Below are 21,835 nucleotides of genomic sequence, written 5' to 3'. Positions count from 1 at the left end.
TTCAATGTGACGTCACATGTCTCGCGCAGCTTTCGCTTTCATTTAACAGGAAGAGTCAGCGTTTAAAGCGTGAAGCCTGGTGAAGGTAAGACAAATGCGACAATTCAAGTTAAACCATCTTATGTATTGTCAAGAAAGTTGACAACATATTTGTAACGCATTCCTTTGTTTAAATTGCGTGATACAAGAAAATGAAAGGCAAAGTTAGTCTTTAAAAGTTGGCATTAGCAGTCGAGCTGTGGCGTATATGTTTTTGTGCGGAAATCATAAAGTTTCAGAGAATATTCTTTATAGAATTAAACTATACAACTGTTATTCATTGATGTGGCTGCTACAAACATTGCTCCCATCGTTGTCACCTATGTTATGTGTGTTCCAGGAAAAGGACTCAAAATGTCAGAACCAGAGGAACAAATGGAAGTGAGTTGAACTTTGAAACAGTATGAAAGATTACAGATAGGTATCATTAGGTTTGTGTGTGTGTGTGTGTGTGTGTGTGTGTGTGTGTGTGTGTGTGTGTGTGTGTGTGTGTGTGTGTGTGTGTGTGTGTGTGTGTGTGTGTGTGTGTGTGTGTGTGTGTGTGTGAGACGCGCGCACGTCTGGGTGTTGCCATTTTGGTCATTTTCCAGCTGGCTAAAAGCCATTAAAATGTTGCATGTTTGTTGTCAGTTTCCTGTAATGTGAAAGTCAAATTCTCAGGATTGTTCTAGTCTCAAATTATCACAGGATCATCTTTCTCTCTGCTGCACTGTGTGGCTCTTTACTTTCTCTATCTGCCTCTTCATATTCCTTTTTACTGGGTCCTATACTCAGAGCACATACAGTTTTCTATCTTTGCAAAACTAAAGTGCATTACAAAAAGGTAGTTTAACTGAATGTCATGAGTATGTATGTGCTAGCTTTCTTATAATACATTGTCATTAACTGTAACTTGTATGCTTCCTCTGTTAAACTACAGGATGAAGCTCAAGTCACTCTATCTGTCCAGTGGTCAGAGGGACGTCAGCCACCGAGGAGTGATAAAAAACTAGAGCTGGCTCTTCAGTTATGGGCCAATAAAAACAAAATGTATAGAAACTACTCAGTTTCCAAAGTCTTAGAAGATGGGAGCGCTGTGATAAAGATTAAACCAAGTCCAGGTGCTGTATGAATAATTATTAAAGCTAAAGCTACATCTATTAAACAACACTGTGTTCACTCTAACAGCATTCATTTTAAGAAGCATATACTATTATACCTGCTTGAAAAATTCATTTTCCTTTTTAATTTTTGGAGGCAAATTCTTTATTTTTCTTTTTTAGCCCTGAGTGAGCTTCAGAAACTTTGTGGACAAACACTTCCTCTCAAAGATGACAAACCAGTGAAAGTCATGTATATTATACTGACACCACCAGGGCTGGAAGAGGCATCTAGTGGCACTGAATTAAACAGAAAATCAAGATACAACACACACAACACTGAGGAACCTGAAGGAGAGGGAGCCACAGCAGGAGACACCAAAGAAGAAGAAAACTGTTCGATATGCATGGACACATTCAAAAAGAAGAAACAGCTGAAGTGCAAACATGAGTTTTGTGAGGGATGTCTGGAACAATCAAAGAAAAGTTTGGGACCCTGCTGCCCTTTGTGCAAAGATGTCTTTGGTAAGGTGGAGGGAGACCAGCCAGATGGAAAAATGAACTGGAGATCAGGTCACAGTTCCCTCCCTGGATACCCACAGTGTGGCTGTATAGTCATCAGCTATTGGATTCCAGGTGGAATACAGACGGTAAATGCCTGATTCAGCTTATTTGGAAGTGTAGTGTACATTTTAAACTGTTCGGTTATTTTCTTACACAGATGTCAGTTTTCGGGTATTTAACTCTCATTTTGCAGGAAAAGCATCCGAATCCTGGAAAGCGCTATGATGGCATCTCCAGAGAAGCATATCTGCCAGACAATAAAGAGGGCAATGAAGTGCTGCGCCTGTTGCAGAAAGCTTTTGATCAGAAGCTCATTTTCACTGTCGGGATGTCAAGGACAACCGGGAAGGAGAACCAGGTGACTTGGAACAATATTCACCACAAAACTTCAATCTCGGGCGGTCAACAATGGTAAGCTAGTGAAATCTTCATTCTCTCTATTCTATCTTTATTCTGTTAATAATATCAAGTTCACCAAAATGTTAAAAAAATTAACCTTAGTGTTCTTTTTCCACAGTTTTGGGTATCCTGATCCTGGTTACCTGAGCAGAGTCCGAGACGAGCTGAAAGCTAAAGGCATCGTGTGACGGGAAAAAGTTTGATTAAACGAAGAAAAGGAAAAATTAATGAAGATATTACAATTCTATAAGTTGGCTGTTTCTAATCTTCAAAGTGTTCTTAAAAAGTAGATGATTTAAGGTGCAGCGGGCCGCATTTACAGCTTTAAGAGTTTGTGTTGAAGCAAAATGTTGAATCTTTCATTTTAAATGTTCTTTTCTTCATGAAGTATATCCATTTATTGCAGTTGATTGATAACGTTTGGTTGAGATTATAATGGTGGAAGAATACATGTTGAATATATAGATTGAACGCGTAATATGATATCATGTTTGTCTTTTAATGATCATTAAACAAACCCACACAGACCCATCTGTGTTCTTCTATTCATCAGCACGTGGAAAAATAACACAAAACCCACAGACTTGTTTTCTGTACAATTTTTAAAGTTTTATTTATCACAATATCTGTTACTTAGTTTGTAAAGTACTCCAGCAAAAATTAAACATTATTCTCTTTCCAGAAGAAAGACTGAGCCTCCATGCATTGTGTACTATAAAAGCTATGTGTCATTTTTCATTAAAAAACAAAAACAAGACTAATCAGAAGAAAAAAAAAACAATTTTGAAAATGCATGTATGATTTTGCAAAAATGTCCTTTAGGTAAAATGATTGTACTTATCTCTCCATTAAAGACAAACATACAACAGCATAAAATAACACTCGCTGGCAGGTAAGCAAAATAAAAACTTGTTATTGTTGTTACATTAAGAGATTGGTGTTACTTTTCACATGCATTAAGATATGGCTGACACATTTCTGACAGAAGCAGCATTTTGGGACAGAGGCTGAGCGTGAGGACGTGCCAGAGCGACCAGAATGGTAGCATTAGCAGCAGCAGGGCGAAAGAGAGATAAGAAAGAGTAGAGAAATGCCAGAGAACACATGAATGGACATAATGCACTTAAGACTGAGTCTATACAAAACTGTGAACATACAGACATCACTCCTGTAAAGGTAAAAGATAAATGTAGACACAAATCCAGATGCTATCTGGTTTTTACAAAGGAACTGGACAGAAGAAAAAAAAGAACCTTCTGGGTCACCTTTTTTCCTTCAGTTTTACTGTAATTGCAGCCTCTTTCTTTCACAGGAAGACCCCTTTAAAAGACAACAAACTGCAGACTAGAGAGGATCCATTAGAGTTCTGTATCTGCTGCGGACCTCCGATTATCAGCCACCTATGAAGTCATCCACCCTTACCATCTCTACACGTCTGTGATCTCCACCAACCACTCTGCCTGGAATGTTTAACACATTAACCAACCTCCTCAATCTCCATCATCCTAAATCAAAACACCACTCATCCAGCAACACGAGCTCCAAACGATCACACAATGTCATAAAAACAAACATACCTGTTTGACATCTTAAGGTATAAAGCCTACAGTATACACTATACCGTAAAGTTTGTATCCTGTGCAAGGAAGACAACACAATCATTTCATGAAAATTGTTCTCCGAGAAAAATTCATGTGGAAATACTGTAGTTGCCATCTGGTATCAACATTGTACATGTGCTATACACAAATGGTGCTATCACAACTCTGTCTCGCACAATCTCGCTAAAGAAACCCAGCAAGACAACATATGTACCGATTTAGAAAACTTTGAGTTTTACCTTTCCCGCTCAAAGTCAACACAAACAACAAACAGTTGGCACTGGTGAAATGGAACAATGTTTTTTTCTTTTCTATACAATTCATACAAAAATAAAAAATTAAAATTGCTCCAATGATAGCATCTTTTCTTCGGATTTTTCTTGTTTCCATTTCATTTTGCACAGAGGTAGTGGCTATTTAGGTAAAGGGTAAGGGACAAAGTGTAAATTAAAAATCTCTCATAGAAAATGTTATTCATTTTTGACCAGAGGAATCTCAAAAGAACAAAATATAATACTGCAATCACATACAAAAGTAGTCCTTCATTTTTGTACATTTATACAGTGTTCACACTTTTTATCAATTTTCTCTCACACTTTTTAAAGATTTTTTTTCTTTCGTTTTTTTCTTTCTTTTTTTGTTAAAGGCAAGAAGAGGGGTGTGTTTGGAATATCATGATTCAGGCCTATAAACAGTCTATGCCAGGGGGTCCACAAGGGGCTCCTCGTCTCCACGGGATAACAACTCCTTCTTCTCGTCTGTGCTGGCAAGAGAGTTGCGACTGTTCTGAGCCCCCATGTACAGAGTGGCATATACTGGGTTTGTGAAGTTTGTGGGCTGGAGGGTCAAAAAGAAACATATATTTGATATTACTTTAATGTGCTAAGGCTTTAATGATTGTGTATTTAAAATGAATACCTGGTGTCTTTCCCTTACCTTGTCAGGGTCAAGTGTGAAGTCTACGTCTAGGAGCTCCCCTGCATCGTCATCAGGCTCACCCTCGTAGATCTTGTAGGCAGGGTTTCCAATCTCGACATTCATGGCCCCGTTTGTCATCCTTTGGTGCTGGAAGCCTTTAGCCCTGCAAGAAAATATAAAGCACACAGTCACACCTTGTGTGTCCTAATCGAGGTTAAATGATCCTAATCCTGATGGAACAAGCAGGGACACAGCCACATTATGTAGGGAGGGGCGAGGCATCACATGACTCTCATCATCATCCAGGCTGAGGGAACTAAGCCACAGCACAGGACACAGTACCAGCAGTCATGTAGCACACAAAATATCCACAAACAGTGAGCCTGAATACCACAATGTCAATGTAACGCACTTAAGATAACAACAACACATAGATACAACAGATGATCTAAAATGCTGGATTTTTCACATTGCATTTTCCAATCTGAGCTTGGAAGATGGCTGTTACCATTTCTACCACACTGCCACAATACAAACCAAAGCACAAAACAGGAAGTACAATATGGAACAACTTTATGGTCAACACTAAGGCGTCTATCTACACAACTGGTAAGTGCAAAAACAGATCTATTCAATGCATGTATTCAATAGATCACTGCAGCTGCTCTGATGCGGGCTGTCAAACAGAACTACAGCTCCCATGATCATCAAAGAGAATGGTGCGACATTCACCACAGGACCAAACACTGTACAGCAACCAAGACTTATGGGTAAGATAGAAACAGAGCGAGAGAGAGAGAGAGAGAGAGAGAGAGAGAGAGAGAGAGAGAGAGTATCAAGATGCAGAATTGAATGAGATTGTGGAAAGAAAGCGTGGAACCCTGGCAAAAGTTACCGCAAGCGCCTGGAGCCGGTTTTGCCGGGCCGGCTAGACCTGAGGAGCAGAAGACATGCCATTACAGGGAGGAGAGGAAAAGAGTAGACGAGAGGGGGGAACGCAAGGAAGAAAAAGAGGTCTTCATCGTTGCTTGTTTTTAAATGTGTTGCTGTAACTCACCCTCTGATTCTTCTTCTGTACCAGAACAGAGCTCCTGCAGCCAGCAGAACCAGCAGCAACAGCAGCAGCACTGGGATCACTATGGAGGCCGTTCCTATAAGCACACATACATAAAAGAATTGAATCAGTCATCCTCGATGATTTCAAATGAAGGAACTTCTGTAATGTAGTAATATCAAAGTCAACTTACGTCCACCTGTACCAGGCTCAACATCAATGCTGGCCACCGACTCACAGCGATGCCCCGCCCAGCCAGGAGAACATCTATACACACAAACACACAGGAGAGAGACTTTACCACTTTTCTTCTTCACCTACCTTATCCATATTGATTTTAACAACAGCTAAAAACTCCCTGAATATATATATTTTTTTCATGTCTTTCAAATGAAAAAACAAATCTTTATTTTGCTCATCTCTTGCTTTCTTCAGTATGTTTTCTATCTGTAGTCTTTTGAACACTGATATTTAGTTGTTTTTTTTAAGGTGATTCTTTGGGTGATTTACAGGATCCACCGCACCAACACACGCTTTAATATCTTTCTGTGTGTTGTTGTTTTTGTGTGTGTGAAAAAAACCAACAACAACCAACCCTAAACAGTCATGGTTGGAAACATTTCTCCTCACCTGCACTCTGGCAGCCGGGTCAGTGGGTTGATGGAGCACTGGCCATTTGCACAATACTCATTTGTATCACATGTGTAACAGCTGGGTTGGATTCTACCATTGGAGCAGCTATTGGAGAAAGAAAATAAAATGTAAGTTTCCATGAGAAAAAAATAGCATGCTTTAGATTAGCTTGATTGTTTGTGTGTGTGTGTGTGTGTGTGTGTGTGTGTGTGTGTGTGTGTGTGTTCTTACCGGCAGGTGAAGTCTCCTGTAGATGTAAAACTGTTGCTGGGGATACATTCTCCGTCTCGACAGTAGTGACACTTGTCAACCTCACACATGCCGCCAGTGTACTGAGGCAGACAGCGGCACAGTTTGGAGCCGTTTTCCCTCTGCAGACAGGTACCTTTGTTCAGGCAGTAGCCTTCACAGCTCCCTGCACACACAAACACACATACACGTATATACACGGGAAATGCTTACTGTACCAGCTACATTAAAAAATAGTTGTATCGCATATCTAACTGCATTGTTTTGTTTGAAAGGGGTTGGGGGACATTTTTCGACAATGTTTAAAAAAAAAACAATATTAGCAAGACAGTTGGAACACTGACTGTATTGACACTGGTCGCCCTGGAAGTCAGCGGGGCATCGGCAGGTTGGCTGGTTTCCCGCACTGACTGTGCAGTTGCCTCCATTTTTGCAGTAATCCTTACAGGTGTGTAGGTTACAGTTTGGTCCTGTAAATCCTATCAGGCATCGGCAGGTAGGAGAGCCTGTTGAGGAACAGAAAATGTTGAGGTTAAATAGATGGAAGACTCAACAGAGAGGATGACAAAGAAACAATATACAACCACTAGGCAAAAAAACAAAACATTTTGGTGGCCTGCAAAGCCATATTTTAGCCAACATCGCGTTATTTTAACTTCCAATTTCACGACAGTACCATTTAACACATTACTAGCACAAGATGAAAAAAAAGGTTGCAATGTCCTCGTCTTACCTGTAGGGGAGGGTGTACATGTGCCTCCATTCTTGCAGTAGTCCCTGCATTGATCAATCTCACACCGATCCCCTCCGTAGTTCGGCTGGCAGCGACACTTAGGCTGCTTATGAGCGTTCAGGAAACAGCTGCCCCCGTTCATACACTGAACCAAGCAAGGACCACTGGGGGGTGCTGTGGATAACGAAGTGTTTTAGTCTTACAGGGTTTAGATACTAGTAACTGGGTGTGTCTGTACAGTAAGTGGAAATGTGTGTCAACTCACAGATCGGAGATAGAGTGGGAGGGGGCAGCTCCACACATGTTCCGTTGTCCAGCGTGCGTCCATTGGGACAGATGCAGACGGGACCACTGGGGCTCAGAAGACACAGCCATTCACATTTCTTCCTGTCGCATGGATTAGTCACTGGAAAAGACAAGAAGTGAGATTAAAAATAAGGTTAAAAACAACTTCCTGCTGTTAAGAGGTCTCTGTTAAGTGAGAATTCCTGCTGCTGAATGTTTTCTACTCACTCTCAGGTTGCTTATAGCGGTGGTACAAAACTATATCTGTGGCGTGGTTCATTCCAGTTGTCAGGTTCTCAATAAGGCCTTTACCAAACTTATTCACCCTGAAAACATAGTTGTTGGTGTAGGTGACACCGTAGATGAAGTCCTCAAACACATCGATGCTGAACGGGTGATGGAGCTCTGAGTAGAAACAGAGAGGACACGTTAAAGGAGCTTCACACACTGTTTGTATCCTCACATTTCTTCTGCTATGTCTGCCTTCGTTTCATTGAAGCTGCGTCAACGAAATCAGTCTTGGAAAACTCTTTTAAAATCTTAAAGCTCCTGTGAGGGAACTTTCAGATTGTATCGATTTTGGTGAACTTCCTGGACAAGGTGGTACCTTTTTCTCAATGCTGATCTTGTGCTCTACATTCTTTTGTGTTTTCTAAGTAGCATGCTGTTAATGCCCTCTTCTTAGACCTACCTGGTAGGCAGAAGTGACAGGCTTACAAATGACAAAATTCAAATGTAAGCTCATCAACCAAGTTTTATAATCCATTTTCTTACTTTGAATGACTTCGAACTGACCCAATATTCAACTATGGCAACCAATTGACTCACTTTCAAGTGTGTTCCAATTTCTTATGTGGCCTTCATTCGAATGAAGCCAGTTTTGATATTAAATGAAATATGAAAATAAAGGAAATGTTGTTTCTTGTGTGAAATTTCAACAGCGCGCATAGAGAAAGAAATGAAAACACAATACAAGATACAAGGAAATCTCAGGAAGATTATGTCTTGGTGCTCTTTTAAACCCCTCAGCAGGCTTTGTGTTATTTGTTATAGGTAGAAATGAATAAAACATGTTTTGGCCACTGATTAGGAGGGTCCGGCTGAAAAATATTTAAAAGGGGGTACATTTAAATATTTTTCAGCCGGAGTAAAAAGTGTTTGAGGACCCTTTGATTGTGCCACTCAACTGTTTTTAATGCTGTTTACAGCCACAGCAGCATCGCTTCCATTCAGCCTCACACTGCAGATTAGGGAGAGTTTAGCATCGGCCCAGTACAGACGCTCGTTAAAGTAGTCCACTGCTAGACCTTTATAAAGAGAGAGAACAGTATTAGAAAAGGTTTGAACGATTATAAAATTACATTTAGTATGTTTTGTGTACAGTATGTGCATGTTTTACCAGTCGGCCACTGAATGTTTTCCTCTACCAGCGTCTCTCTCATGGTTCCGTCCATAGCAGCTGTTTCAATCTTTGGGTGGTTCCCCCAGTCTGCCCAGTACATTTTTCTAAAGAGGCACAAGTGAACCCTTCATGAGTCACTGCTCGTATAACCATTTTATCAACACTCACATTCTTTTTGTTTTCTGTAAGTAACTACATTTGCTGCTGTTATCAGCTTTCAGTCTCCGTAGAACCACTTACCCTCTCGGGGGGTCGACCACAATGGCGTAAGGCTCATCGATCATGCCTGAGATGAGAGTTTTACGGTGGCGTCCCCCATTGAGCTGGGCCACCTCGATGACATCTCGACCAGAGTCAGTCCAGTACAAGTTCCCCGCCACCCAGTCCACAGCAATGCCCCGGGGCATCTTCAGGTCAGGGATCTAAAAAAACAGAAAAAGAGAAAGAGAACTTAGACCCTCCACATTTAGAAACATAACCTCTCCCTATCTTGAATTATTTACATCATATACATACATAAGCGACATTGCATTCAGTGTTTACACACTCACCTCCACATTGTTAACCCTGGAGTCACTTTGGCGGCGGTTTCGGTTGCTATTTGGTGACGAGGAGGACGAAGGCAAATCATAAGAAGAAATACGCCCTGTGTGCCAGTTTGTCCAGTAAATACGATTGGTCTTGACGTGCAGGTCCATGGCATCAATGCGCACGTTGGCGTCGCCCTGGAAGATCTGCTCATAGCGCCAGTTTGGCATAGAAGGGTCGAGGCTACGTATCTCATTGTCGTCAGCGATATAGAGCACTTGCCTGGGAGCTGGGGATGTAAAGCAGGGAAAAGAGAAAATTATAGCTGGAAAAAGTTTTCTTTGTCTCAGATCCTCTTAATATTTTCTACAGACTATTTGGTTGAAATTCCCCCATTTGCCTGCTTTGTCTGGATGAGTCTTTCATTTAGGTTCCATCATGTTACATCTGGTTTGCATGATATGCACTGGTGGAGAAGAGCAACAAATCTTTCTTTCTATCAGTCATTGTTTCATCCATTTTGGCTTAAATAGGAGGTGCAAAGGCTACAGTCCTCAACACATTGGCCGCAGGTTTCACTCCCTTTAGCACATGTCTTACAATATGTGTCCTTCCCTCATTTCCTGTTATGTTTGGTTAAATCAGTCGTGATGTCAGTGTTGATGTTGGCCAGTAAATGTGCAATGAGCCAAACAATCAAAATAAAAAATGCTTTAAAGCTCAAATACACATCCTGTTTGTATAGTGTAAGGAGTAGAAGGAGAGTTATTGCAGTAAAATAAAGGGAATATAGTGAAACATTTTAAGAAAATGAAAGTCAAGGCACAGATACTTGAAAACTACGCTTAAATACAGTGCTAACGTATAAGTTCTTTGTGACTTCCCGCCTCAGGTAAATACATAGAGAAACGTGTTTGAATCATGGGTTACATGTGGTAGAAGTACCCACCATCAGCCTTGCAGGTGTCATTGATTCTGATGAAGTACTTGTGGCAGCTGCACTTGTGGGAACCCTTGGTGTTGTTGCAGATGTGGGAACAGATTCCAAACTGCTTACACTCGTTCTTATCTGTAAAACACCCCGAAGGCCACATGACTCACATTATCTCATCATTTCCAGTCCTCAAAAACAGATATTAACAATCGCAATCAAAAGCATGTGAAAACTGGATGAAGACTGCACCTTCACATCTGTTACGCCCATTGGACTGGAAGCCCGGTTTGCAGGAGCAGAAAGAGTCGGTGCTGTTCACCACACAGTGAGCTTCATCCCCATCTCCACACACTGTCCTGTTACTGCGGCAGTCATTCAGCACCGTGTCTGCAAGCGAAAAGATAAACAGGCTGTCACCCTCGTCATCGTGTGTGTCAACTATTATGAAGACAATCATAGTGTGGGAGAACACACCTTTCTTATTGCAGTTGATTTCATCAGAACCGTAGTCCTCACAGTCGTTGAAGTAGTTACAGCGAAGCACGGAGCTGATGCAACGGCCATTGGAGCACTGGAACTCGTCCTTTTGACATATCGGTGTGGAAGGAGGCAGTACTGAAGGAGAAAAGGGAGTCACAGAGAGGTTAGGACCCGGTTTATCAAGTCAACACAAGCTTATATTAGGAGTTATATCCCTTTGCAGTTCAAATAAAAAATATATTCTGTAACTATAAATATGACTTTTCAAAACTCTCTTTTTTTAAATGTCAAACATGTGCAAACAAACTCACAACAGTTGACTTCATCGCTGCTATCTCCACAGTTGTTGACCCCATCGCAGCGTTTTGATAATGGCAGACACACACGATCGTTATGACAGCGGAACTGTCTTGTTGGCGGGCACTGGAATTTGGCTGAAAGGACAGAAGCAGAGAAACATTCAGAGACGACTTCATTCAAACAAGGTGTAAAAGAAGACTTAAGGACATGTAAAAATCACAGATTCTCACCACACTCCTCTGGATTCTCATCTGAGTTGTCTCCACAGTCGTCCTCACCATCACACTTCCAGCCGAGTGGTTTACAAAGAGTGTTGTTGCACTGGAACTCATCCAGGGGGCAGTGTCTACCCACTGAAACACAACAGCAAGAGAAGATATAATAGAGAGTGACTGATACATTGTAATCAGATGCTACATTCATCCTCCTCTTCATGTGTTTGGCTTCACATTTGTTTCTTACCACCACTGTCACATTTCTCCTCATCACTGCCATCCACACAGTCAGCATCAGCATCACACCTCCAGCGGATGGGGATGCAGTGGCCGTTTTTGCACTGGAACTGATCGCTGTCACACTTTACATCACAGCCATTCTGGACCGAAGACACATCATTATTCTGTTATTGCCTGCAACCAGTCACATTCTTAAAAGCAGATTGTTCATGAATGGTTGAGGAATACCTCGTCTGACCCATCGGCACAATCGTGGTCCCCATCACACTTCCAGCGGCCTGCAATGCAACGGCCATTTGTGCAGGAAAACTCGCTCTCTGAGCACTGACGAGGCACTGAGGACGGAGAGAAAACTACTTGGAAGAGGATTCTTTAGAACAGACAGAGAGTATAGGCAGGGAGCGAGGACAGGTGGAAGGGAAAGGAAAAGAGAAGAGAAAGGTGGGAAAAGAGCTGACGGCTAAAAGAACAGCTGAAACCAGATACACATGAAAAAAACAAGGCTGATAATTCATATCACAGGATTGACTCATGGGGAACAGAGGTGGGGATGGTACAACAGTCTGGGCTTTAATTAGCGGAGGAGCTAAAGGAGCTAGTGGGATTATAGTTTAGAGAAAAGGAACACAGAAAAAAAGACAAGCCGGGGGAACAGGAAGGACTGGGTAAGCGGAGGTTGTGGATGTTGGAGCTGAAACTGTGAAAACACCTACCTCTGGCTCACATCAACAGGCCAGTGTGAAATGCAAAATAGACATGAGATGATGTGAGATGTGCAGATGGAAAGAACCAATTAACGCAAAAAAGAAATCAAAGTTTAACCCGACAAACACACAGTGAAATGTGATACAGTGCTTACCGCACTGCTTTGCATGTGAACATTCTGCACATAGATTTTTTCAAAAATTGTTTTCGTGCAGACAATCGGTTGATTAATATGAGGAAAAAACTGAGAGATCTTACCACACTTGTCTTCATCAGAGTTGTCCCCACAGTCATTGTCGTAGTCACACTGCCAGCGGCCGGGTACGCAGCGGTTGTTCTTACAGCGGAACTGGTACGGCTCACAAGTGCGCTCATCTGGGGATCAAATCAGAATAGTAAAGCACCAGCTTGGCTCCGTTTCCAACTTCCTTTCATTTTTCCTTCACAATCCATTCATTCCTTACCACACTCCTCTTTGGGTTCATCTGACGCGTCTCCGCAGTCGTCTTCTCCGTCACACTTCCAGCGTGCTGGTATGCAGCGGCCCGAGTCCTTACAGCGGAACTCGTCGACTCCACATGTCATTTGAGCTGCAATAGAAAGGAAAAGAAATGTTGACACTGGATAGAGGAAAACAGACTTATTAACTCTGTTTCTGTCTGTCTGCATAAACACCAGTGTACTTTTCCTCTAAATGTATTTTTTATCGAGCCTCCCATCAATATACACAGTGAGGTCATATAAGAGAACTATTTTCATGCTGTAAAGGAGAGAGACGTGTTTCTAAAGCAGAGGTGTTTCCTACAGTAACACAGAGGCTGTGTCTTACTGCAGTTGGCAGGCTCATCAGATCCATCCACACAGTCGTTGTCCCTGTCACACACCCACACCCGTGGGATACAGCGCTTGGTGATAGCACACTGGAACTGGTTTGGGGCACATGTCACTTCAGCTACACAAAAGACAGACAGACACTCAACTTAATATTGAAAAATCCCAAAATTGATCAAATTAAAGTGACTACAATGGAAAAAGGCCCTGAAGGCTACAGTCTTCATAAGATAATAACTGGTGCTGATTTTGCTCTTCTTATAGCCTTGTGGTCGAAGGTGCTAAAATGTAAATTTTGACTTTAGGATAGTGTGGGAAAACAGATGATTTAATATTCCCCTCTGTGCAGGATGAATGTGCTTAGCAAATGTCATGGCAATTATATTATGCAACATCATTTGGCTAGAGGATGTCCCTAAAGGAAAGGTCAGGATGGGCAGACATCCTCTGGGGAGAATGAAAGGGTTCATCTTTTTCCTATCTGCTCAGTGTATGTTAACATTTAGCACATGAGTGGAAACTTTTGCTTAAGGGAGGTGATAGGGGATAGACTAAGAAGTCACTGTAAACCACAGGGTTTATCCTGTTGGCACAAAATTTAGCCAAGATTTAAGTACAAGATATATATTTGCTCTAGACAGGTGTTTCATACTGTTCTAAGTTCATCATCGTGAAACTGACTCAAGAACTGAAAAGTTAACAGAGGGCCCAAAGGAGGGCACAGAAACTCACGGCAGTCCTTCTCATCCTCTCCCTCTCCACAGTTGTCCTGTCCATTGCAGCGGAAGATGCCAGGGATGCAGCGACTCGGGTGGCTGCATTTGAACTGACTTGGCAGGCACACATGGATGTCTGGAGAAAGAGAGACAACAGGAGATGAGTTGCAGTGCATACTGGTTATCCTAGATACACATAAGAACAGGGGTCTCCAATACATCGCTCAGAGCTACTGGTAGCTCATGGCTGTGTTTCAGTAGCTCACCAAGAACTTCACAGACTGCAAGCAAAAAATACATAGACAATAAAAGCATTTAAAGCCTCTTCCCACTTTAATTTGAACAAATACTCAGATTATCATTATGCTACATTATGTGACTTTTTGTAAGTGATGTCTGCAAGAAGCTATTGGCCACTTCAATCTTTTCAAAATAGCTCTCAGAAGAAGGGAGACCCCTGCCCATGAAGCAGTTTTAAACCATGTAACAATGTCTAGGTGTAAGTACCGCAGTTGGCCTCATCAGAGTTGTCCTGGCAGTCATTGTCTCCATCACAGATGTAGGCAGGGTTGGTGCAGATGCCTGTACCACACTGGAACTGACCCGGTCTGCACTTAAACTCAGCTACATGGACAACACACAGCTCATCATCAACCAAATTAAACAAAATCATTCTGCAAAGTCATGGTATCAGGACTATGATCGTCAGAATGCAATCATCACTCACGGCACTCTGCAGGCTCATCTGATCGGTCCCCACAGTCATCCTCTGTGTCACACTTCCACCAGAAAGGAATGCATTTGTCATTTTTGCAGACAAACTGAAAGAAGAGATAAGCATGTATTCATTCAGTTAGATCATGTTTACCTAAAGGCAAATGTCTAAATCAAGAGCATCGACATAATCTCTATCTCACCTGACTTGCAGTGCAGTTAGACAAGCACTGTCTACCATCAGCTGCCAAATAGAAGTTAGTGGGGCAGGCACACTTATAGCCACCTCCAGGTGAGAGCAGACACAGGTTACTGCAGCCTCCATTGTTGGTTTGACAGGGATGACCATCCACTGAGGCAAAGGGAAAAGACACAAGTAGAATTCAGAGAAGATCACACAAAAGTTGCAGTAGAAAAAGACTTAAATGTACTCTTGAAATAAAGGGGGTTAGGTGTTACCTTGAGGCTGGCGGTACGGGTGGTAAATGTGGACATCCATGGGTCTGTGTAAGGTGCTTATCAGCACGGTCTTGTTGACTCCCTGAGTTTTGTGAGCTCTGTTGATTGACTTTGTCTCCCAGTCTGTCCAGTAGATGTACTCCTCAAACAGGGTCATAGCAAAGATGTGGGGGATATCCTGAACCATAACTACAGGAGCACAAAGCACAGCAGCCAAAAAATTTGTAACAACACAAAAAAAAAAAATAATAATAATGGGAAAATAATAAATTGTGTTTTTTTTTTTACGTGTGTGTCTGTTGGTTCCATCAAGGCTGGCGAATGCGATGTAGTCCTCTCTAGCATCAGCCCAGTAGATGCGATCGTTGACAAAGTCCAGAGTTAGACCATTAGGCCAGGTGATCTTATCTTCAACAATGACACTTCTGTTGGTGCCATCCATCCCAACCCTGCCAATGTGGGGGCTGTCACCCCAGTCTGACCAGTACAAGTACCTGTGGTGATGTGCTGAATTAGTTTGGTTTGATGGTCTCAACAGAGCAGAATTCTTTACAACTGTGTTTTTTTTTTTTACTTAACAATACGTTTTAAACATATTTGCTAAATCAGAACAAGTGCATGACTTACAAACAGTCTAACTCAGGCTGTATATAAAAAGTGGCCAACGCCAGAGTGCCCTAAACTGCATCCTTTTGAAAGACCAGCATCGGGTCGACTCCATCGTTTGCAAAAAAGGTCAGATTTTATAAAACCAGATGAGAAAATGAACCTACTTCTCAGGTGAATTATCACCCCAGCAAACATTTTCCTAAACATGTTTTGGCCTCTGTCACTATTTCAAAGTCTTAAAATAGTATGATGATATATGGACCTACTGAATATAAAGTGTAAAATCCTCCATAAAGCAGGGAATGCTTTGCAAGGTGGCTACATCTACTTCTTTTATACACTCTTTGAGTCAACTATATATCTAACTCTGTTAGCAGTTTCTGAATTGACAGTGTTAATGAACTGAACCGACATGACATACAAAAAGTATGAAACAAAATCAGCTAGCTTAAAGGAACATTTCTTACTACTTTTGACCCACATCTGTAAAGTCTCGCTGTGTTACTCTTACCCGTAGCGTACGTCCAAAGCCACCGCACGTGGCTCCCTCAGGCCGCTGTTGACCAGAACCGTCCGGTATGCTCCATTCAGCTTAGAAACCTCAATGGTGTCCCGTCCTTTATCACACCAGTACAGGTTTCCTCCCACCCAGTCAACTGCCAGACCATCTGGGTTGCTGAGTGATGTGCGATGAAGGACCTAACAAAAAAAGGCAAGCAGAATAATCTTTATGAATCTTTAAAACATTTTTATAGATTATCGAACAACACCAACATAAACATGAAGATAAATGAATCATTTTTAAATTGGTCTCTAACACTAACAAGGTACTTTCAGCACATGAACTGTTTACTGCTTTAGTCAAGATCCTCTAACACTGACCTGAACATCGCTGCCGTTGATGTGCATGCGTCGGATCATGCTGCCTTGTGTGGTCACATCGGTCCAATAAATCATCTGCTGGCGATAGTCAAAGTCCAGAGCCACAGCATTGTTCAATCCCTGTCAAAGGAAAGGAGCTGCATCAGTCCGGGCCAAAGATAAGCCTCTGCAATGTCATATGCAGGATTCCTAAGCGCTTCTACAGAATTCTATCTGCTGGTCTCACCTGTTTGAGCAGAGTGTAATTGGAGCCGTCTAGGTTGAGCTTTCGCAGGTAGTAGCGGTTGGCAAAGATCAGGAAGGGTTCTTCATCTGCAGGGAGAGAGGCATAACGTTTGAGTGAATTTACTTCTAACTTCTCCTTGGAGCCATTCATCTTGTCATGTTCCTTACCAGAGGTGGATTTGCATATGGTGGGGTTTTCAGGGCTAAGCTGGAAACCCTCCACGCACAAACAGTGGAAGCTTCCGTGAGTGTTGATGCAGCGCTGCGTGCAGGGATAGGTGGTTGTGCACTCGTCTATGTCCACACACGTCTTCCCGTCGTCCTTCAGACGGAAGCCAGGGTGGCATCTGCACTGTGAGAAGGCAAAGTGCAGACAGAGCAGATAAAGCAAACTGTGCATGCTTATTTAACGTCTATCTGTTACAACGGAACCCACGTCAGAATTCCACGCTGTTCTTTTACCTTGAAGCCGATCTTGAGGTCTTCACAGAGCTGAGAGCAGCCGCTCAGTTTGCTGTTCAGGCATTCGTTAATAAAGCAGTTCAGCTCGTCTGAGCCATCGCCACAATCGTCTTTATGATCACAGAGCAGTGTCTCATTGATGCAGTTTCCATTATTGCAGGCGTAAGCTGTGTCGTTACATTTCTTCTCTGTTTGATGGCAAGATGAAACAAAATGAGAAACAAATTAAGTGTAAATGTCAACCTGTGCAGCTTATATCATTTCAGTGTGTTAGTATTGACAGAACTTTCTAGATAAAACCAAATAATGGTGTTATATATCTTTTTGGATGTCTGTTTTCTGTATGAGCAATAATGTAGTTTATCCTCATTTGGCTGCAACTTTCTTGTTTACATCATCAAGCTCAAAGGTGACAGATGAAAATAGGAAACAGCAATTTGATGCAACCACATCTAATTCACTCTAATGTCAATGACTAACCAGATACTGTAAATACAAAAAGTTAAAGTAGTTAAAAGTTTGGTGAGTCTGGAGAGGCTATGTTGACTAACCTGATCCGGTGCAGCGAGGGTTCTTTGGGGCTTCATCTGAGCGGTCATGGCAGTCAAAGTCTCCATCACACTCCCATGAACTCTGGATGAGGCATCGGCCATTGGCACAACGGAACTCGTTTGCTCCACATGTTGGATATTCTGCATCAGGGGGGGAAAAAAAAGGACAAAAGAAAGAAGGGGAGTTGTTAAAAGCATGGATGATGGGGTGAGAGCTTTTTTTATAATGGCCCCATCAGAACTGAGAGGTCATGGTTCCACTCACCGCACTCCTGAGACTCGTCTGAGCCATCGCTGCAGTCGTTGTCATGGTCACACACAAAATGTTTGGGGATACACTGGCGGTTCTGGCACATGAACTCATTGCTGCTGCACGTGTTGTTGAACACTGAAATACAAATATTCGGTGAGGAAAACACATTTTACAACCCCTCCGATGAAGAACATTGAATAAACCTTTTTAGATGATGACCCTTGCACTCACTACAGCCAGCTTTGACGCTCTCGTCTGCCCCGTCAGGACAGTCTTTGTCTCCATCGCACTTCCAGCGCTGAGGGATACACAAATGTGACCCTGGACACTGGAAGGCCTCGGGACTGCAGGTTTTGGCTTCTGTGATGAAGAGAAGTTCATAAGATACCCTTTAAAGTCCCCATAGGGAAGTTAGTAGAGATTTTATTAAAGATCATTTTGAATCTTTTCTGTATCCTAGGTAACCAAAAGGCTATGAGCTCCAAAAGCAACCACATAGTTCTATCACTGCAACATTTCAGGGAGAGAAAAGGCACTCCTAAGTTTTCATACTTTTTTTTTTAGAATGACTTTTTGCCAAATTTTTGGTGCGTACATGGTGAGTATAATGCAGTATTCACCTGAAGAAGTGGCAAGAAGTAAGAAAAAAATAGAATAAAAATGTCCACAAATGAGGCGATTCCTTTTAGTTTTAGGAATAAAACGCAAATACATATATTTTTCTATTATAAGTAAATATGTTTACAGCGTTTGTATTTTTATTCACACATGCTTTGTGCACAACACTCACTGCACTTGCTGTCCTCATCACTGCTGTCCCCACAGTCGTCAGCTCCGTCACACACCCAGCGGTTGGGGATGCAGCGGTGGTTCCCACACTCGAACTGAGAGGCTGAGCAGAATTTATCTAGAGGTGCGAAAAAAAGAATGTAATGAATGCAAAATAGAAGAAACAAAACAAAATAATCGTCCACCGCAGCTCCGCTTTGTTTAGGAGTTTTGAGTCTCGACTTACCACAATGAGCCTCGTCTGCACCGTTCTCACAGTCATTCTCCTTATCACAGGTCCAGCTCATGGGGATACAACGCCCACTAGGACAGGCGAAGAAGGGCGTGGGGCACTTTGTTTTCCCGCTCCCTGGCAGGAAGACAGAAAAGTTAAAGTAGGAAACCTCTCAAACTTAAGCTAACATGGAGAGGGATAATACTGAATTTCATTTTTTCCCCTCTCAAACCACAATCTAAGGGATAGAAAAGTTCTTAGTTTTTTCCATTTAAATGAATTGCTCCTATAATTCTGTGAAACCCATCATTTCAATTATTTTCTTGACTATTGCATGTACTTTAAGAAAAATCAAGTCATGTGTATTCCAGGAGGGGATAAAATACCTGGGCAGTTTCTTTCATCTGAGAAGTCTCCACAGTCGTTAGCTCCATCACACAGCCATGAGGGAGCATAGCAGAGTGTGGTGAACTCACACTTCTGAAATGTCACTCCCTTCACTCCCAGGTGGAAGTAGCTGGAACAGTCCGTGGCAGCTTAACAAAGAGAGCAGCGTGACTTTTTATTTTACTGAAGTCTGGGAGAAGGTGATATAGTGGGAAAAAAAAGTGGATCATTTTGAACTTACTGCAGTTCATCTCATCACTGGCGTCTGCACAGTCCACTTTCTGGTCACATTTGCTGGAGTTGGAGATGCAGCCTCCGTCTCTGCACTGGAACTGATCAGCTGAGCACAGTGTGGCTGTTAAACAGAAACAAAGGAGTCATTTAGGAGGACCTTCTTTTGAAAATATCACAAGACCTCAGGTGTGAAGAACCTGTTTAATCATTAGACTTGACTCACAGTTACAAAAGACTTCATCAGAATTGTCTCCACAGTCGTCCTGCCCGTTACACCAGGAGCTGTGCCCCACACAGCGGCTGTTCACACACCGCCTGTAACCCTTCTTACACACACGGTTTGCTGAGAACCGCACATGAAGAGATACAGAGTCAATGAACAAGTGTCAACAAAACGAACATTACTGACACTGTTTATTAAAACTCACCACAGTAGGACTGTTTCTCATCAGACTTGTCCTTGCAGTGGGCCATGCCGTCACAAGTCAGTGTGTAGTTAACGCAGTCTCCGTTTCCACACTCGAACTCATCAATGTTGTTGCATGTTGTGTTGAGAGCTATGAGGCACAAACAGAATAGTTTCCTTCAACGAGGCTATCGGCATGGAAAATTGGTAGTACTCCTAATCCATTCCACACCTAATCTTAGTTCTATCTTTTAACTTTAGTAGATTGTGATTAGCTTAACAAAAAGTTTATTTACACACACCAGTATCTGCATATTCAATTAAAAAAACTTTACTACAATATCTATTGTATATATATTGTATATAATATCTATTCCTTCTGAAGAACTTTTTTTTTTTAAATTCCCTGCCATGTATTATTACCTATGCATGTATTGTCTTCCAAAAGCTTCCTGTCGCCACGGCAACTGCAGTTGACCCTTCCCTCAGAGGTCAGCAAACACAGGTCCTGACATCCGCCGTTGTTGACACGGCACAGAGAGAACTCACCTATGCAGAGATGAGGAGAGTCAGGGGAGGTTAGCCACACACACACACACACACACACACACACACACACACACACACACACACACACACACACACACACACACACACACACACACACACACACACACACACACACACACACACACACACACACACACACACACACACACACACACACGGGTATCCACATCAGCAGACGGACAGATACACTTATGTGCCTCTGCTCAATGCATAATTCAATATGACTCAATCTAAATGGGATTTGCAGCTATGACTGCGGACTCTCAGCTTGTATGGTTGCTCTGGGTATTGGAGCGTAAGCGAGTACGAAGGAGGCAACTTGAGGGAGAAGATGGCTGTCGATATGGAAGAAAATAAAATGCAGGGTAGAATACAAACACTAAGCTGGGAACAAGGTGAGGTGAAGAAAGAAAGTTTGGAGTGTATGCAGTGCATCTGCTATATCACTCCTGTCATTTCATTATCTGCTCTGTCGGGTCAGAAAAGCTGCCTTGTTCATGTGTTTTCAGTTTGTGATTGTTTCAGTGCAACTCTCAACTGAAACAGAGGCTATTTAAAAACTTTTCAGTGAATTTTTAATTTCATGTTACTACCAAGGAATGGTGATTTGTATTGTTAAAGTTCACTAAACAGAACACATCATAAACATTAAAAAAATGTGTCCAATCCATAAGCTCCATAGTGATGTTGGTAAATTTTAAGTTATATGAGATAACATAATGTTTTACATTTAAAATTGACAATACATTTCAAACATTTACTGTTAATTTTTGATTAATCAATTTTTTCAATGTGATCTTTTTAAGTGTTTTTTTGGCACATATGAAAATAAATGCTTCCACTTTGTATTTTACTCCCTTCAATATTTCATAATAGATTTTTGTCCCTCAATTAATTATTTTTAAAGTTTTAAAATTAATTTAACATTCATGCAAGATGTCAATATTCATAAATGCAAACGGGTCACCTATCATTTTAGTTTATTTTTTAATTAAATTTAATGTAGTGGAACTTTTTTAAATTTATTTATAAAACATTTTATTGATTTATACATCCCATTTTTATATTGTATTCTTCTAGATGATCTTTTTGTGTTTTACTATATAATGTATGACATCATCTTAATTTGCTATCTTACATTTTTACGTTCAACCTTAAGATCTGTTGTTTATGTA

General features: G+C 41.7%; 2 protein-coding genes across 3 annotated transcripts in view; one reads left to right on the top strand and one right to left on the bottom strand.

Annotated features, from left to right (window-relative positions):
* Nucleotides 1-2,608, top strand: LOC109976882 (E3 ubiquitin-protein ligase DTX3L). The gene is made up of 6 exons (XM_020626850.3): nt 1-85; nt 380-420; nt 959-1,139; nt 1,302-1,768; nt 1,876-2,093; nt 2,200-2,608. Exons 2-6 carry the CDS (start codon nt 394-396, stop codon nt 2,267-2,269), a joined length of 963 nt encoding a protein of 320 aa, XP_020482506.2. The 5' UTR covers nt 1-85; nt 380-393; the 3' UTR covers nt 2,270-2,608.
* Nucleotides 2,609-2,665: 57 nt separating this feature from the next.
* Nucleotides 2,666-21,835, bottom strand: part of LOC109992516 (low-density lipoprotein receptor-related protein 1) — an 88,902-nt gene continuing 69,732 nt past the window's right edge. Inside the window, exons 45-90 of one of the 2 annotated variants that reach the window (XM_020645158.3) lie at nt 20,514-20,639; nt 20,113-20,241; nt 19,908-20,027; nt 19,692-19,805; nt 19,450-19,599; nt 19,076-19,198; nt 18,851-18,967; nt 18,292-18,420; nt 18,073-18,195; nt 17,808-17,948; nt 17,257-17,444; nt 16,963-17,146; nt 16,796-16,881; nt 16,570-16,689; nt 16,199-16,386; nt 15,367-15,572; nt 15,079-15,267; nt 14,823-14,971; nt 14,633-14,726; nt 14,413-14,529; nt 13,922-14,041; nt 13,188-13,310; nt 12,823-12,948; nt 12,617-12,733; nt 11,882-11,988; nt 11,661-11,793; nt 11,429-11,551; nt 11,210-11,332; nt 10,893-11,033; nt 10,668-10,805; nt 10,434-10,553; nt 9,508-9,773; nt 9,197-9,378; nt 8,954-9,060; nt 8,742-8,861; nt 7,783-7,959; nt 7,535-7,675; nt 7,270-7,443; nt 6,881-7,042; nt 6,519-6,702; nt 6,285-6,392; nt 5,848-5,921; nt 5,658-5,751; nt 5,496-5,534; nt 4,619-4,763; nt 2,666-4,519 (exon numbers count right to left, since the gene is read on the bottom strand). In XM_020645158.3, the coding sequence (XP_020500814.1) occupies nt 4,379-4,519; nt 4,619-4,763; nt 5,496-5,534; nt 5,658-5,751; nt 5,848-5,921; nt 6,285-6,392; nt 6,519-6,702; nt 6,881-7,042; nt 7,270-7,443; nt 7,535-7,675; nt 7,783-7,959; nt 8,742-8,861; nt 8,954-9,060; nt 9,197-9,378; nt 9,508-9,773; nt 10,434-10,553; nt 10,668-10,805; nt 10,893-11,033; nt 11,210-11,332; nt 11,429-11,551; nt 11,661-11,793; nt 11,882-11,988; nt 12,617-12,733; nt 12,823-12,948; nt 13,188-13,310; nt 13,922-14,041; nt 14,413-14,529; nt 14,633-14,726; nt 14,823-14,971; nt 15,079-15,267; nt 15,367-15,572; nt 16,199-16,386; nt 16,570-16,689; nt 16,796-16,881; nt 16,963-17,146; nt 17,257-17,444; nt 17,808-17,948; nt 18,073-18,195; nt 18,292-18,420; nt 18,851-18,967; nt 19,076-19,198; nt 19,450-19,599; nt 19,692-19,805; nt 19,908-20,027; nt 20,113-20,241; nt 20,514-20,639 (6,278 nt within the window). In that variant the 3' untranslated portion in view covers nt 2,666-4,378. The remainder of the gene's footprint in view (nt 4,520-4,618; nt 4,764-5,495; nt 5,535-5,657; nt 5,752-5,847; nt 5,922-6,284; nt 6,393-6,518; nt 6,703-6,880; nt 7,043-7,269; nt 7,444-7,534; nt 7,676-7,782; nt 7,960-8,741; nt 8,862-8,953; nt 9,061-9,196; nt 9,379-9,507; nt 9,774-10,433; nt 10,554-10,667; nt 10,806-10,892; nt 11,034-11,209; nt 11,333-11,428; nt 11,552-11,660; nt 11,794-11,881; nt 11,989-12,616; nt 12,734-12,822; nt 12,949-13,187; nt 13,311-13,921; nt 14,042-14,412; nt 14,530-14,632; nt 14,727-14,822; nt 14,972-15,078; nt 15,268-15,366; nt 15,573-16,198; nt 16,387-16,569; nt 16,690-16,795; nt 16,882-16,962; nt 17,147-17,256; nt 17,445-17,807; nt 17,949-18,072; nt 18,196-18,291; nt 18,421-18,850; nt 18,968-19,075; nt 19,199-19,449; nt 19,600-19,691; nt 19,806-19,907; nt 20,028-20,112; nt 20,242-20,513; nt 20,640-21,835) is intronic. The other variant, XM_065954921.1, reaches the window with a different exon arrangement.

Source organism: Labrus bergylta, chromosome 5 (assembly GCF_963930695.1).
Source record: "Labrus bergylta chromosome 5, fLabBer1.1, whole genome shotgun sequence".
In the NCBI taxonomy this organism is placed as follows: Eukaryota; Metazoa; Chordata; class Actinopteri; order Labriformes; family Labridae; genus Labrus; species Labrus bergylta.
The sequence above is the reverse complement of the archived record's forward strand: the minus strand, read 5'-3'. Positions and strand labels throughout refer to the sequence as shown.